The sequence below is a fragment of the Cottoperca gobio genome, chromosome 7 (genome assembly GCF_900634415.1).
Source record: "Cottoperca gobio chromosome 7, fCotGob3.1, whole genome shotgun sequence".
NCBI classification, from domain to species: Eukaryota; Metazoa; Chordata; class Actinopteri; order Perciformes; family Bovichtidae; genus Cottoperca; species Cottoperca gobio.
This window is the reverse complement of record NC_041361.1, coordinates 14,723,251-14,740,851: the sequence shown is the minus strand read 5'-3', so window position 1 is coordinate 14,740,851 and position 17,601 is coordinate 14,723,251. Positions and strand designations below refer to the sequence as shown.

At 43.5% G+C, this 17,601-nt stretch overlaps 1 protein-coding gene across 1 annotated transcript; it reads left to right on the top strand.

Moving 5' to 3' along the window:
* The first annotated feature begins 855 nt into the window (after positions 1 to 855).
* On the top strand, positions 856 to 16,660 carry mbd6 (methyl-CpG binding domain protein 6). The gene is made up of 13 exons (XM_029435977.1): positions 856 to 1,073; positions 2,029 to 2,251; positions 3,227 to 3,366; positions 4,466 to 4,568; positions 5,129 to 5,300; positions 6,463 to 8,859; positions 9,662 to 10,650; positions 11,044 to 11,152; positions 11,329 to 11,462; positions 12,127 to 12,876; positions 13,424 to 13,476; positions 13,602 to 13,668; positions 14,938 to 16,660. Exons 3-13 carry the CDS (start codon positions 3,251 to 3,253, stop codon positions 15,007 to 15,009), a joined length of 4,962 nt encoding a protein of 1,653 aa, XP_029291837.1. The 5' UTR covers positions 856 to 1,073; positions 2,029 to 2,251; positions 3,227 to 3,250; the 3' UTR covers positions 15,010 to 16,660.
* The last annotated feature ends 941 nt before the right edge of the window (positions 16,661 to 17,601 follow it).

Genomic DNA, 17,601 nt, shown 5'->3' with positions numbered 1-17,601 from the left:
CTTGAACATAGCCAGGCTGCAGCCAGCCTGTGTGGGCCGTTACTGCCCCTCATTTTATCCACTTTCTGTGCAGTGTGTTGGCATTAGTTAGTCATTATAAATCACGTTTCGGCAACTTAATAAGGCAAAGAAATATTAAGGAATTTGCTCCAAATATAATAAAGGCTACATTTGAACTGATAATCTTGAGGCCCCCTCTACAAGACTAATAAATCAGGTGTAACTTTACGGCCCTTATCATTTCAGTTTATATTGTGCTGTAATGATACATACAGTATTACCAAACAAACATGTAATTAATCTAATTAGCACACACTAATTGCCATATGGTGAACCCCCTGAGGGTCTGGGGCCCAGGACAGTTGCCAAATCAATCTTTACCAAAATCTATGCTTTCTGAAATATGTTAATCACAGAAAACACCAAACACATACAAACAAATAATTAAATAAACCCTAACCCTAACCCTAACCCTGCCTTGACATTTCTACAGCCTATAAGAGCCTATAAGAGGCAAATAGGGATTAAAAGGGCGCTCTGTATAGCACCCTATTATAGAAAGTGATATGCATTTATTCATTAATTTAGTTCAATTATACACATTAAAATAAATATGTAAGTGATAATGTCTTACAATTAACTTCGGTATGTGTGATAGACGACGTGTTATCTGGGCTGAAATTCAGTATATAGGTGCCCATGAGTCCATTATTGTGAACTGCAGACATGAATCACGGGCCTGGTATTATTCTGTCATTATCATGTCCTCTATCAAGGAGCTCCGCACTGATGTCTGTCTGCACTACAAAGGTCCCGTTGCATGTCGGGTACAATACTCCCTGAGCGCGGAATGCGCTTGCGCGACAGAAAACTCCATTATTTTTTTTGCTCGGAATCTGTAAGAAAAAAAAACAGTGGGAAACTGTGAATTTGGGATTACATGGATCGTTATGGTTGTCGGAATACATTTGGATGCTAGACGGTTTAGCAGAGCGGAGACCAAAGCAGCGGCTGGATAACTGTGCACCGGGAGCGGGACATCCTCCAGTCTTGTTGGGACACTCCAGAATCAAGTAAATTTCAGTCAGTTAGCTTTGATAGCCTAGCTGCTAGCGTTAGCCCCGAGATCCCAGGCGCAGTAAAATGAAGCGTTATTGCCCTTTGTTTTTAAATCGGACTGGCAGACGTTGCATAAACGCTGAGAACTGATTGATCGCGTTATTGCGAAATTTGAATGATGATATTGTTTATTTTACGGTTATTTATTAAAGTATCGGCCGTTTTCAAAACATTCTCTGGCTAGTCCTTTAGCTAGCCAGCTAACTCTTGATTCTCCCGCGAGCCAGAAAAGCGAAGAGTCCAAAACTTCGCCAACACAGAGAGCCTGACCAGAGAAAGGTTGATAGGTCCTGCTAACATCAACGTTAGCTTACGCTGTCAATAAGTTAGTGCAATCGGATGATACAATACATAGTTTTTTTGCAAAGCAGTTATGTGTCTGGCTCGTTTCTTGAAACCGTTGCTAACACGCAAGAGTTTTGCATCGGAGTGTTTTGTGCGCCTGACAGCTGTCACGACAACATAGTACAAAGTAGGGTAGCCTGCTAGCTTAGCGGTTAGCCTAGCTGCTAGCCTGTCGTGTATCAGTCGTGCAGTTAATGAGATATTGTTATGCATGCTGCAAATATGTCGATTTAAGCTTAACTACATCTTCCCATAAACGTTTAATGTTAAGCTCTTTCATGTTGCTGTCTCGTTAGCTTGTATGTTGTTTGTTGGAAAGGCAGCTGCTTATATTGCAGCTAAACATCCAGTAAACCACGGGCCTATCCAAACACACCCTCCCACTTCAAAGTAGCCGCAGCTTGCTCTGAAGTTGTATTCTTTTTGAGAGAGTAATACATCTGATGGAATATCTTTTTGAAGTAGCTTGGATCACATCAACTGCAGGAAATGGTTTATTACATGTGTTGTTTACTCTGGCTGTCCCTGTCAGATTACATAATCCACCTCCACCTTTCTTTGCAGGCTCTCCCATCTTCATCCAAGACCTTACTCTGATGTGAACTGAACAAATACATCTGCAGGTGTCCTCCTCTAAATTTAAGGATCTGCCTCATAGTTTGGGAAAGTCCAGCTGCGCATCAGGTCAGGTTTTACTGGCAGTCTGTGTGCTTCTAACCCACCAGTATGTACATTGGACAGTGGATACCCTAGCCAAAACAGATCCTGGCTTCTCAAAGATGACAAGGTAAGCTAAATGTGCTTCAGTTATTCTATTTTTCTTTTACTTCACCTTGACAACACTTAAAACGTTTTACTTTTGTCGTGGCCACACCCACTGATAATATGTTTATACCATATTTTGGGTTTTAAAAGTTAGAGACATCATTCTGTACATGTTTTTATGTCAGGAGCACACATGCATAAGTAGATAAGTAAATGTTGGCTGCTTTGCCAGACCTTTTCAGGAGCATAGAGGACAGCTGGAAAGTAAAGTCTCAGTAACTGACATTGAAATGGTGCAATACATCTAGTTAGCAGCCCTTATTGTAAAGCATTCTTCATGGTTCTGTTAAACCTAGACTGTCGTCATCGTGGTGCTACATTTTATAATATTTTATGTTTTTACGTTAACATTTGGTGTTGTGTAGTCGGATGAACGTGGCATACACATTTGCCTGCACGGCAGGTTAGAACACTGATATCCCGAAGACTTCATTGCAGAGACATTCATTCATCCATTTTATGCATGCAAGTGTTTACTTATTTAGTGACTCTCAGTGAGGCACAACAAACTACACTGACACTAACTATAGTTGCATGTATGCATACATGTTAAAAAGAAGTTCAGCTGAGGTCTGAGCCTTTGCTGATTGTGCGCCATAACAATAAACTTAACATGACTGTTTAAAAGCTCTGGTAACATGTCATTCCAAAATGTATATTGAAATGTGATACCGACTATAAATGTAAAGATTACAAAAGTAAATTCAGTTTTTAATACTACTGATGCTGTAGGACATCTGTAGTCCTTAACTTTAGAAAACTTTCACATGAAATCATTTTAAACGGTGACATTGACTTTTCAAATACAGAACAATGATTTTCCGGCAAAAGCAATATGTTATAATTTAAAGAAAAACCCTGGGGTCTTTCAACAAATGCTGCTTACTTTTATGGGATTTAAAGAAAAGATGAATCGACACTTTGCTGCTCTTCCAAGGTGCTGGCAGGCCGCAGCTACAAAATGATGGGAGGCAGTGAGACTGTCAGTGGGGACAAGGATGAGGTCCACACCGCTGCAATACACGTCCCCATCGGCTGGCAGAGGAGAGTGGAGGGCGGGCATGTGATCTATGTCAGGTGGGTTGGTTGAGGTTAACAGAAAGCGGACAGCATATGCAGACATATGCTGATGTTTATAAATATTTGGAGAAATGGATTTTAATGTGAAGGCATATGGATGTATACAATACATGCATGAATGTGTGTGTATCGTTTAGAGAAATAAGAATGCTGATTTTGCCAACATATTTGTAAAGCCCTCAAAGAAGACTGGCTTCTGTGGTTTGTTATTTTACATTTGCATAAAGGTGCAGTATTTTTTTCCATTTAAGATTTTAATTTGCCATGGCCAGCTTAGATCAGAAGAGATTTTTATTTTATTTGAATGCACACTTTTCATTGAACAGTGGTCTGGGTCTGAAAATTAAAGTGTGGAAAATATGAAATTGCGTAGGACCCTTGGCTGTCAGAAGAGAGTAATATAGTTGAGAGTTATTTTCCAGCCAGTCTAATGTAGAGACGCTTGATTGACGTATAAGCAGCAATGAACTTGATGATATAATGTAACCACAGTTTATTCACATGCGTGGGCTAAAACCTAGATTAGTGATCAGTTGAGTCACCAATGTTAACGAGCAAGCCAAGTAACTGCAGTTTCTTCTCGAGCTTAAACACTTAAAAGCAGATGACAAAGAGACAGGGAGCACTTTCAAATCAACTCCTAAAGCGTGTAATACATCCTACAATAAGGCTAATGTTTTCATCATCACAAATATCCTGTGGGCTGCAGAATCGCTTCTTTTTTACATTAATTTTCTTCTTACCATACGTCTGTAGGCGGAAGGTTTTTGGGTTGCATTACCTTATCTGTTCTTAATTAAGATATCCCAGATCTAAGAGAGGATGTTTCTACATTTCTATTTTTTATTATTATTTTTAATATCTACATTTTTAATTTCTAAATTGTGTTCACGTTTAAATAACTTTGGCTAAAATGGGATTTCAGAGTTTCTCTAATACAGCAGTTAGACTGCCTTCATTCTCAATGAAATTTTAAATATGGATGTCTTGAAGTGTGTTCAGCTTTGTAACTTAGAAATGTGCTGTGCTTTGAACATATCTTTGTTCATATCTTTTGAGTTTGCGGTTACAGTTTGTCCCTGTCTTCTGTCTATAGTCCCAGTGACACTGCCCTATCCTCTCTGGACGAGGTCAGGACATATCTGTTGACTGATGGCACCTGCAAATGTGGTCTTGAGTGTCCACTCATTATCCATAAGGTAAAGGCGGTCTATAAGATTTATTTCTTTGTGTATGTTAAGGGTGGGCAATACATACAGTGTACAGTATGCACCCATGTTTTCTGGTCTTTAGAGTTTTGAATGTGAACTTCTACACATATTTTAACGGCATGGTGATGACCTTTTTACCTCTTCAAACTCACTTGACCAGCTAGTTTATCAGACATTGTGTTTGCATAAATTGAGTCAAATTCCTGTGGATATTCGAGTAGTTTAGAACTTATTGGCAGCACTGGAAGGCTTTTCATGTGAAAGAGATGCAGGCATGTGACATCCCCACACGTGTTTTAATTAATTATCTATGACTAACTTTTTGAATGAAGTTTGTCCAACTGTGTGGAATCATTGCTAACCTTATCTTCATCAAAATGTGAGTGCACATAGTCTGCAATCAGCAATGGTCTGTGTGTGACTAAAATACGTATAATGAGTGTAAAATACCACAACTGGTGCCCTTAAGTGTTCTACATTTCATGAAATGTTATGCAAAGATTTTTCTCTGAATTCTTTCTAATCCTCTTTTATCTGGTACCCTGCAGGTTTTCAACTTCACTGTGGGAGTGAAGGTGGAGCAGCACAGCCAGCCATTAGGCAAAGCCGAGCAGGACATGACCAAACTGTGTAACCATCGCAGGAAAGTGGTCGCGATGGCTGCTCTGTGTCGCAGTATGCAGGCCTCTCAGCTGCCCTATGCCAACCATCATCATCCAGGTAACACGCGTTGCTCCTGCTCCTGTGTACTACCAAACATTGTGTAAGAAAACATAAACAAATAGATTTTCTATACTAATTTCTAGAAATTACTTTTCCACCAAATCTGTTGATATTGTGTTGAGTGTTCTGTGCGCGCAGTACTAACCTCATGGAGAGGGCTGCAATGGGACTATGAACTCCCCATGGAAAGGGATTTTTGATGGTGTGTGTGTGATCAGAAACGCCACACGAGTAGGTGGGGTGGCATGGTAGTTGTGCTGTAGTTGGTTGACACTTTGTTTCCTCAGATGTGTTTGTCTTGCATCAGTTGATATCCAACAATATATTTGAACCAAGTGGCAACTATGTAGCCGGCGTGATGTTCATTTAGTAAATGATGTTCCCATTCAGAATAAAGTAGACAATAAAGCAGCTTATGCTTTAGGGCGTGGCTGCCTTGTGATTGACAGGCCACTCCTACATCTTTAACCTTTCACACTGTATTTTCAGCTCATGAAAGTAAATTGTACCAATTTGGTCGCCTAAATATGTCTTGTTCGGTTGTACTTTGCGCCACTCTCTCGTGCTTTTCTGGTTCCAAAAAACTTGAGGCTTTTAAATGGTGGTCCACAAACCAATGGGTGACGTCATAGTGACTACGTCCATTTGTTGCTAATGTGCATTTTGTTAACACAGATTCACTATAGTGCAAATACGGTATTGGGAAAATAACAAGCACATTGTCACGTCGGACATGTGCGTGCTAGGTCTCACGCATGCGTTAAGTACGGAATAACAGTTGAGGCCATTTACAAAGTTTATATGAACAAATGTGGTACACAATGATGTATCTTTCAAAAAGTACATGGGATCCTGTAGAAGGGGTCAAATTGGCGTGTTGCGTTCTTTGAAATCTACTCTGCTTCCAAGTCGGTCAATTCTTTATCTTTTTTCTGCTCACGTTTGGTAGTTTTCCAAAGGCAGGGGCCTTAAGATAGCACACCAATTACCTCAAGCATCGAAATCAAATGTCAAATTGCTCCTCCTGAGCACTCGGACGGGGCAGAATAGTTATTCTCGGTAATTAATTTATAGACCTTTTATGAAAGCGACTTCACCACAACCCGTATTACACTGCATATTGACGTAACCATTTGTATATGTGTGTGTCCACTTTCAGAGATGAGCAGTGGAGTGGACAGCCGCGATTTAAAGCGAGTACTCGTGGAGCGTGAAGAAGAGGATCATGGCATTTACTATCATCCCAAACTCCATCCGGTCCCAGCTCGACCCCACAGCAACCTCCACATAAACCCCTGTTCCAGCCCCAAATCCTCCCACCAGTTTATTTACCCGTACAATGGTTCCTCCCCTGTCCTTCACACGGGCACAAACTCTCACCATCCCCTAGATGCTTTGAGAAGGCTTCAACATCCTCCTGCCTCCTCCAGCTCTTCCTCCACCTCCTCATTCCCAGCGTACAGCGCTGCCCAGAGGTCACCCCGAACCCCCACACCTCAAGGTCAAAGAACACCCAAAACCCCGGAGACGCCGGGTTCTCCTCGTCTAGGGCCCCTCTCGTCACCTCCTCCCTCTTCCCCTATGGGTGGAGGAGGAGGAGGAGGAAGAGGAGCACAGACTCACTCTCATCATCCTCATGGTGTCATTGTGGGAGGCTCCCCCCTTTCTCCGTCTCCCTCCCTCTCTCCCTCTGTCCATAACATGAACTGTGTGTCTCCTCACCAGCGCTCCCGCCACCCTTCAGCCTCTCCTTCGCCTCTCTCTGATCACGGAGGAGGCTCAGCAGCAGCAGCAGGAGGACTGATGGGAAGTAACTTGCATCAGAGGAGGAAATCCTCCTCTTCCTCTCCACACTCCCCTCTCCCCGGTGGCTCCCCAAACCCCAGCCCCCACTTCCCCAAGTACAAGCTGGAAGACATCTTGGAGCAGTTTAAGAACTCAGGCAACAGCAGCACTAATAACCACCACCTCCTAATCCCATCTAACCCCTCCTTACTGACCAACCAAAGCAGTAGCAACCCTAATGCTCTCTCCTCTAAGCCCTCGAAGAGTACCGTAAGTCTGAGTCCGAGCGCAGGTCCACCAGGTTTTGGGTTGAACTCCGCAGGGACTTCTAGTTTACCTCTGGGTCCATTTCTGAACCACCACCACCACAGCCATCAGGGCAAGCTGCCACACCCAGCTTCTTTCCCCGCGAGCAGCCTGCTTTCTGCGGCTGCGAAGGCTCAGCTGGCTCACCAGATAACCCAGGGCCAGAGCTCAAAGGTCGCCAGCAACTCGGTGAGCTTGGAGGTTTTGAAGGAGGCACAGCAGCAACAGTCATCAAAGGTAACAAACAGCACTTTACATAACAGCCACCCTCCCTCCTTCAATGCTTCTACTAGGCCTCCCCATCCCTCCCTTGCAGCAGCCTCCTCTGTCCTTTTTCCTCCATCCCACTCTCTGGCCCAGTCCCTGGCTTCCTCCTTGCCCCACCTGCCTCCCGCAGCAGAGCGCAATGCGTCTCACAGGAAGAGGCAGCGGCGATCTCCCACAGTGCTCAGCATGCTGAGAGACACCCAGCAGCTGGCTAATGGGCCGCGGAACACCCCACCAGGAGACGCAGGTTCTGCTACAGTCATCAACCTATCCTCCTCTTCCTCTTCCTTCCCCTCCTCCTCGCACTCCTCCTCTACCTCAGCTGTGCAGAACCAGAACGCTGTCATGTTAGAAAACCATCATCATCTCCTCGGGCAGACGCCAAGGCTCCCCGCTTCCCGACAGATGGCACACATTTCCAGACCTCCGAGGCAAACTGAGGCTCTGGATTTCACTACAGGCCCGACAACTACACCTCTTGGCTTGGATCCTCCAACCCAGCCTCTGTCTGCACTCTTGCACCTGCTCAGTGTGCAGAACGCACAGGCCTCCGCATCGAACTCTGCTTCAGCTCAGCCAGGATCTGTGTCTACTGAAGGAGGCGGACACACTAATAAACAGAGCCCCAGACGCTCGCCCTCTTCTCCCGCCCCTCATTCTAACGTCAGGCACCTACAGACTCGGTCACCGTGCCGAACCGGTAACACTAATCCTCTCCCCTCGGTGCTACAGACGCTTTCTCCTCCCCCCACTTCCTCTCAGTTCAGATCAGTGCATTCTCCATCGCGTCCTCAGTCTACTAAATCGAGTCCTCTACAGAGACATTCTCCTTCTTCTACAGTGCTGTTCAACTCACATTTAGCTTTACACAACAGCAGCAGCCCATCTCGGCATATGTTCCTGACTGCCTCGGACAAACATCAACCGACTGAGAATCACATTCCTACAATAGACTCTGTTTCCCAGACACCATCGCGGGAAACGGAGAATGGTAGTAACAGCACATCGACATCAGTGGACCTGAGTCATTCTCAAGGCTGTGTTTCTATGGCGATATCCAGCTCCCCGAAGCCTCTTGATCTTAGCAACCATGTCCTGGCTCTTCTCGCAGCATCTTCCACTTCACCCCAGGGGGAGGGCAGCTCCTCCAACCGTACCGCTGATGTTGTGATGTCCTCCCAAGGAAATCCCACTGCAGGTGAATATATAGATGTACCCATACAGACATCAACACTCTCCAAACTTTTGCCCGTTCAAGTCTGATTGATATGAACTATGCATGCTGTCTTGAGCGCTCCCTTTTTAAATCAGGCTTTACGGAGGATCACATCTCTCAGGGTGATTTAGGGCGATGGGTACAACTCTTTACTCATGGTTGCATGCTTTATTGGTTTATTGGCGCTGAATAGACATGAGTGCACATGTTTATTGATTTGTTATTAGTGTCGCCACAATACTGGAATTTCTAACTCTTTCAATACCTTTTCAAGAAAAAATCTTGAAAATCTACAACATATTTGATACTAGAGGAAAGAGCGAGGGCATACAATCTGCTCGTAGCAGAGAACGACTTTAGATTAACAAAACATTAACGAAAACAATATTATTCATGTTCAAAAGCCTCTGAGGTTGTCACACATTCAAAAGGCAATAAAGTAAAAACCAAATATTATCTTCAACCGGATGGAATAAGTTCAGTGATGGGAAGATGGCGCTGTTGGTACCGATTTATCAAAAGTCTGGAAAATGAGTTTTGAAATATTCAACATATATGTATGAAGAAATCAGTATTTTTTAACAACCCTATGTTATTGCTATCTTGTAAATGTAATGATGTTTTATAGCTAACCATCAGTTGCTCAGTGCTGTACCAGAGACAACCACCACCGTTCATTTCTGTGTAACACATACACACGATTCAGCTCAAGACCCCTTGTATAAGATGTGTTTACTGAGTGATCAGCCTGAACAGAAGTAAATGATTCATGTCTCTCTCACAGGGCCAGAGGAGCCTCGATGTGTGGACCCCAAGGTTTCCATAGTGACCAAACCTCCAGCATCCCCAATCTCCTCTCGTCTCGGGGATAATCACAGTCCTCATACACCTTCAGCTGTGGGCGACTCAACCTCTCACTTACCTCTGGCAGAGGCCTTCCCCTTCATGAACCAAGAGCAGCTGCTTCAGCTGCTGTCATCCACAGGAGGTCTGCCATCCCTCCTGGACCCTGCGGTTCTGGCTTCGTTGCCCCTCGGGGGGCTGTGGTTGGGAGGGCAACATGCACAGATACCCCCTGCCAATGCTACACAACCACCACAGACTCTTGCAGAGCAGCAGCATTCAGAGCAGCAGCAGTTACTGATACAACAACAGGAGACGCAGCAGCAGGATCAACAGCAGAAGCACCAACAGATGAACAACAATCCTCTGTTTCCCTTGTTGCCCTTGTTGAGTGGTGCCCAAGGGGAGCTGCCTCTGAACCTTTTGGGCCTGCTAAACCCGCTCGCAGGCTCAACCCCTACCCCAGGTCAGGAGGCTGATTTAGGGCTAACCGAAAAACCTAGCCTTCAGGCTCTGTTGATGGCCTCCTTGTTGCTCGGGCAGCAGCAAACGCCTTTGTTACCTCTATCCGGGCTGGGTCAGTTGAGCCAGGTCAGCTTGGAAGTTCCTCTCCAGCAGCCACAGCACATCCCCACCACGTTGGAGGGCCTCACCTTGGATAAGACCTCTGGCCTCCTGGATCCATCAGCCCTATCGGCCGCGGGGCTCTTGGAGGTTGCCCAGGGCCTTCTCCCCATTCCTCCAGGAGCTGAGGGCACTATCCAAGCCCTGCAGTCTCTGCTCCTTTCTGCCACTCTCCCTCCTCCCCACGCAGCCTTCCTGCCCCTCAGCCCTGCCTTGCTCACTGCTGCCCTGAACTCTGCCGAGCTCCACCCACCTCCCCACACCCAATTAGCTCCTGCACAGCAAACCCAACATTCCCAACCTCAGGTAGGCTCCCCTGTCTCATGTAGCTATTTCCTCTGAGCTTCTCCTAATTTCCCTAGAAAAACCTATGAGCTCATTTCCTTAACCGCTCCAGTGTTTCCCCGTGTTAGTGGCTTGTTATCCTCAAAAACCCATCAGCAGTTTTTCCTTCTCATCTAAAATATGTTTTTCCCTAAATTGTTTTCAAATGAAGGCCCCTTAAAACGTTTTTTGGGCAGATCCCAGCCCGTCTATCTGAATGTACTTTTGGAACCCTTTTTAATTAGAAAAATGTAAAGGAGTCTGGTCTCTCTGTATTTCTCCGACCCCATCGCTAACTTTTCCTTTGATTCACTCTTTTCTAATATGTTTGCCTGAAACTCTAACTGAACTCTCCTACTGTCCTCTACTCTGCAGGTACCTACTGATGCTGGTGTTGACACCCTCATCCCTCTATCTCTCCAAGGCAAGGACAACCCCATCCTCCAACAGTTACTGCCCTCTTTGCTTAACTCTGCTGTATTAGGTGAGTTGGTGCCCACCCTGTGTAACACTTCTTTCTAAAGATTAAACTCCTTACGTTGGGAATAAATTAAATCAGCAAAAATAATCAACTGTTCTCGTATTTAAACTTCAAACATTTCAGGCATTCTTTAGCAGTAAGCCATTATGTGAGTGAATCTATGAGATGTGTCTTCGTAGGGGATCTTTCCGGCCTCACAGGCCTCCACAGCATGCTGGGGATTGGAGCAGGTTCCATCCTCCAGACCTCAGCTTTGGGCATGCCTCTGCTGCAGGGTCCTGATGGAGCTATCAACCTGCTCAACAACATACAGGTAGGTAACTGGCACGAAGCTTAGTGGATAAAACATTCATGTGCCAGCTTCTCATTTGTAAATGATGAACGTGGCCAGCAGCAAAGTGTATCGGCTACTTAAAGTTAATTATGTGAGTAACTTGATGACGGTCATATATTAAACTTTGCTCTCTGTAAGCTGATGTCTGTACTCCTCCACTCTGTAACCGTTGCTGTACAACCACGAGTGAGACGTTTCCTTTATAGCGGATCAGTTTTACTAAATGTATTAGTTGTTACTCAGTTAAAAGTTTATTTATATCTAGGGCTGTGTATTGGCAAGAATCTGGCGATAAGATACACATCATTATAAAGGGGTCAAGATTCAATATATTTAGATACTGTAAGCAAGGCCATTTGTTGCAATATTTTAAATCTAATTTTAGGAAGACTGTCCTAGTATAATACACACTATATATGCATATAATCAGAGTGAAGAACGTTTACTTAAACTATTAAAAATCTCTATTCTTTCTATTCTATCTCTCTATTTCAAACTCATTCAGTCTACAGCTGCTTTTTCAATGTGTTCTTCTAGAGAGGTAAAAATAAGTATCTGATCAGACAGATCATATCTGAAGGACTCTTTTGGTATCGTTTGAATGTTATCGATCGCCTCACCTTTTTTTCCCGTTTTCCTCCAGCTAAACCTTGCACCACCCTCACAAGGAGAGAAGCCAATGTCATTGCAGGAAACGCAAAGCCCTTCCCGACAGGAAGACATTCCAGCCAGTCAGATGGCTCCCAGTCCTGCTCCAGTTTCAGCCCCTGCACATGAACACCCCCCACCTCCACAGCGGGTATCTGAGGGCAGGCCTGTCATCGATCCTTACACCTCTTTCATGGACACAATTTATACCTCCTTCCTTCAAGTCAGTGCTAAAGAGCAGGAAGGTAGGGCCCACATGGGGCCATCTGACCCCACTTCACCTTTCTGTGCCTTACCACCAGTTTCTTTCCCCGTGGAACACCAAACCCCGTCCACCCTTGTCCCTACTCTGCCCCAGGCAAGTGCCCCAGTCTCCCTCAGCCCACGTCGGGCCTGTTCTCTCCGCAACCTAGACTTATCCCGACTCAGCTTGGAAGCAGCAGCCCATTCCCCAGCACAGGGGACGCCCAAACCTACCGAGGATGGCTCTATGTCACCCTTGCAAAGGAAACCGGTTATGGTAGAGAGACATACCCACCCAGAGCCTCCTCTGCCATCCATATACTTGGAAGAGGCTAAGACAGACTGTACTGGGCCTGCTGCCGCTGTGTGCCCCTATGTGGAGGCAGGGGTAGATAGGCAGGGGCATCTTCCGCATGCAGGGTACCTCAGTCCCAGGGATGGATGCAGTGGGAGGACCAATGAGGAGACAGCTGGGACATTGCTGCACAATGACCAGGGAAGAGTGAGTGTTTCGTTTAAACTTATAGACAAGATGTTTAGAGAAGCAAAAGTCTGACATTCTGATTTTGATTTTCTTTCTTTTGAGGAACTATAACTGACAGCATACACAAACCTTTACTTTTCTTCTCACTACAGATGGTAGATTGCAGCGGAGGCTGACTTTGGGGCTGGTTTCCTTAGCGTTAGCTGCTTTGCCTTTTCTAGCTTCTTGAAATGTGCCATGTTCACTGGGGTGATGATTTGTTAAGTGTCTGATTGTCCTAATGTCTTTGGGGTTGTTCCTCCTCTGCCGCTGTGTAAGACATAAAATGCCGCATATGTGTGTAAATTTGACGGTCAAAACATTGGATATATGAGATTGATCAGCCGACAACCAGCCGGTTTTGAATGTGTGCACCTGTAAAGATTTTGCATCCGTGTGGGACTGCATGATTATCTTGCTGAGACTACAGACTATAGTTTGGTATGGACTGTAAAAAAATAGGAATGTAGCGTTGTGATTAAATGACTGAAGATTAAAACTTTAATTTCTGATCTTACCTACCAAGGATCAAGCGGGAGCTGCGGGTGGAGCCAGAAGAGGAAGGAAAAGGAAACAAACGTAAGCTATTTCTTTCTCAGACATGAATGGGAATCAGCTGATAAATCAATTTCCAGTAAGAAGTCTCAAGACCTCTCCAGACCTTGCACTTACACCTTGCACCTGTTTCTTACTTTGTGTGTCAGGCTACAGAATGTGTTAGAGGACTTCAGAGACATGGATGCTACAGCACTAGAGGAAACCAAGGCTACGGTAAGACTCCGCTCCTCCTCCGTGACTCACAGTTCTGTTGCTTCAATTATCAGCGGGTTGTTAATTACCTCTCACTAGTATCATTGAACGTATTTGAGTCGGCCCGTTTCCCCCCCAGTTGTTGTTTACAAATATGTTGATGTTACTGTCCCATGACTGTTCCTCTAGCACCACCGTGAGGTTCACACTTATTATGACATTCATGTTCCCCTCCAGGAATAATTGTTTTAACTTTGGTGGTCTCTTTTCATCTAGTCCCATCATCAGATCCTAATTAGAATTTGTTCAGTACTTCGGTGTATGACCATATGCCCGCACAACTTTTTATCAACCTCAGCGTTACTCAGTTTGCTAATTAGAAGTTAAAACAAAGACCGGGAACATGGTAAACATACCTGCTAAGCACCAGATGTTCGTATGAACTTTCAATAATACCACATTTAGGCATGGAACGATATGAAGATTTCATGTCACACTGTTATCCTGATCAAAATAACTGCCATACACCATATAATCCCGATAATCATCCAAATATGTTTAAAACCTAAAAAGGCACTAGAACACACTGTATTCACTTCACTGTACATTTTGTTTAGAAACAAATATTTGTATTGCGTCACATCTTTTGTTAGTGAAAGACTAAGCATCAAACAGACTTAAATGAGGTTATTATAAATCATAAGGTCCTTCTGCATGAGTGAAGGTAGAAATAAATAAAGGGCATCATTGTGTGAGTCTGTTCTCTCTTACGTGATGTATTGTATATCGATATGTTTCGCTTCTCTACCATGATAAGGTACAGCCGTTTTAAGATATTGGAAATTCACCACGATCAACTTATTGAGTTTTTTTTAACTATTTACAATAAAATCCTATATTGTCCTATCCCTAACAAGTCCATTTTAGGACTTATTGTACACGTTTGCTTAAAGGCTGAGGGTCAAAGTTTATTCTTCATCTTAGCAGTCGATGAAACAAACAAAGAACTCTGAAATGGACTTTGTGTTGAGATTGTTTCCTCAACTGCTTTTCTAAGACTTTTTTTACCCTCAAAAAGCAGCGTCATTGCTAAAAGCAAGTGTGTTTGAGGGGCAGTATTCTGCCTCTTACTCTGTTACGTCTCTGCAGAGGGTGGAAACTTAATGTGTGAAGGGTTTGCTCAGGAGACAGCTGTTCCATGCTGGCAATGATTGTGCAGTTCTGACTGTGGTGTAATTCCACCACTGGGGGGCTGCTGTGACTGTGATTTCTCTCTGTGTCTTGCTCCAGACAGCACTGCTGAAGCCCGAGAGGTCAGTCCGCGGCAGGAGGCGACGAGGCGCCAGGTCTCAGAGGCAGTGATTGGTGGAGGGAGCTGTAAGTCGGAGCTGTTCCCCAATCAAAGGCGGCCAGACGCCTCACTATCCCCCTCCATCTTCACCACTGTTTAGACCTTTCTTTTATTAATTCAACTGCACTAATATTATGCCGTTGTCATGTCAACCATTGTTATGACAACCACTATGAAAAAAAAACGCATAGGAGAGAGATCTAGTCTGAAAAGTTGATTTTATAAAAAGTGGAAAAAATAAATTGGAGTGGACACTGTTTCACTTCTCTTAGGTCTAGTTCACAAACTAATGGTTGCTTGACATTGTGACCAGAGATCTGTTGATTATGGTTGGTGTTATATCTGTAAGAAAACAAGAGTGCTGTTTTCTTCTCATCAGTGTACAACTGTGAGTCAGGATAAAGCGCAACTACTTCAACAATGCTCTCTGTTAAAAGTGTGTCTGTACGTGTGTGGATGTATGTGTCTTTTTATGTGTCAGAGTGTGTGTTGGACAACAGTGCTGTTGCTGAGCCCCTCACTGTCCGACCGTTAGTGAAATTAATTTTCATTCTAGTCTACGAGACCCTGTCCGTTTGTAAGATACAGGGCTCTTTGCAGAGACACACGGGGGTTGTAGTTCAAAGAAATGTTTTTGAAGGTTTTTCAGAAGGTGCTAGAAGAGAATTTAAGAAGGAACAGACTTGAGGGTTTTTTTTTTCTTTCACAGTATAAAACAACTTTTATAAGGAACAAGCCAAGGAAATAATGTTGAATCAGTTTACATCAACCACTGGCCACACACACAAAAGTGTTTCACTCGTCCTGAGATGATCCTTAATGGTTTGTACATCACTAATGAACTGAGAAAAGTTATTTTGTACAACTCTTCAAATCCTGTCGTAACACGTCCGGCAGGTCAGTAAGATTAAGGGAATCTACTTTTTGACAAATGTGGAACAATTCAGAAAAAACTTTAAGCCTCATTTTCTTTGCATTTTGCCAACCCACTGTCACATGCTGTCATCTGTTGCTGTGAAGAAGTCCATGTAGCTGTGGTGTGATGGAGAATATTTAATATCTGTCAACACAAACCTTCACCCATCAGCCATGAGATAAATGTCTGGTAAAGGAATTGGATTTTGAAATGGAATATTTGCAAGAATCCCATGTTTATGCAAAGTATCAAAGTATGTCCTTTGATTGGTTGAACGAATGGCTGGAAAATTTAAACACGGGGAGCAATGACGTCTCACATGTCCGTGTGTTGCTGTGGATTTGGAGTAATATCTTCCCTCTGTCTCCTCATGTCACTGTTCAAGCTCTCCTCCACACACTGCCCTGCCCCAAGAGTACTGGCATCTCTTGCTGTATTTAAAAAAATAAATAAAAAAAGAATAAAGAAAAGTGAAAAAGAAAGCAGATTATGCAATTTCTACACTTGGAGATTTGTACATATGTATAGTTAATGTGTTTTATTTTGATTTTATATTGTTAGAGAAAGAGACGAGAGAAAACAATGAATTGTGAATTTTTCTGGGAATTGTAATTAAGTATTTTTCTCATTCTACCCCTTGCTTTCAATACTTATGTTTAAAAAGACGATTAAATTGTGGACTGTAGCTTTCTTTTTTATATGGGAGTCTTTTTTTATTTAATATTAAACTATTTACAGAAAATGTACCCTGTGTTGATTTCTCTTCTGGATGTGAGAAACTGTGATGTAGTTTATCAGGATCTGAATTTACCTTCAACTCGCACATTGTTAGATTAGGATTATATTGAGCATGGCCTTGACATCGTTGGCTGTTCCAACTCAAAATATCAGGAAAAGGTTTTATAGCTTTAAAAGAAGTCTCACATCGGCATCCTGGTTAAATGAGCCTACTGTAAATGTACACCACTTAAAATCAACTCTGAAGAAGTCCCAAGAAGAACAATGGAGGTGCATGTGGCCTAACAATAAAATCCAGGGTCAACTACATGTTTCTGTGTGAAAACAATGTTAAAGGTATGGATTATTAGTGCGTTATTGAGCTTCAGGAAACTACAAACCCCAGTTTATTACCTCCAGTGAAGGTAGTTGTGTTTTCTTTATTTGTGTTTTATTACAGATTTAATTGAAAATGTCCTTAACTTTAGAAATCTGGCACAACATCTCATAATTATGTTGCTTTCTAGGCAGATAAATATCCAGAATTAGTAGAAAATAAATGTACTGCATTGTGCAGCCTTGGTATAAGTATACAGTATGTGCTCAATGAGTGCTTTCTGATTTGTATTTGATCACTCTATAGTAAGTATGAGTCTTTAAATGGTAATGTGTTTTTATATTGTGCTGCATCATCCCAGTCTCATCAGACACTGATGCTCCTTCAAGGTGAGGCCAAATATCATTTTTTAATCAATAAGCTCCACTGCCTTCCCATAATGGTTTCTTATTCCTTCCAAGAAATGGCCTCCAGTCAGGTATCGGAGAGGGGCCAAAGTGTGACTGAGGATTAGTCACTGCATCGTCGGGCCTGGCAGCTGCTTTTACACAAAGTAATGAAGTTATGCTTCTTGGCTCTGAGGATGTGACGCTGCAGTATGGCGCTCTGGTTTCCGCCTGCCTGTGAGGATGC

Coding starts and splice junctions, on each gene's coding strand:
- mbd6 (XM_029435977.1), top strand. CDS start 3,251: ATGATGGGAGGCAGTGAGACTGTCAGTGGGGACAAGGATGAGGTCCAC. Junction 4,569..5,128: donor GTCCACTCATTATCCATAAG/GTAAAGGCGGTC, acceptor GGTACCCTGCAG/GTTTTCAACTTCACTGTGGG. Junction 8,860..9,661: donor CCAAGGAAATCCCACTGCAG/GTGAATATATAG, acceptor TCTCTCTCACAG/GGCCAGAGGAGCCTCGATGT.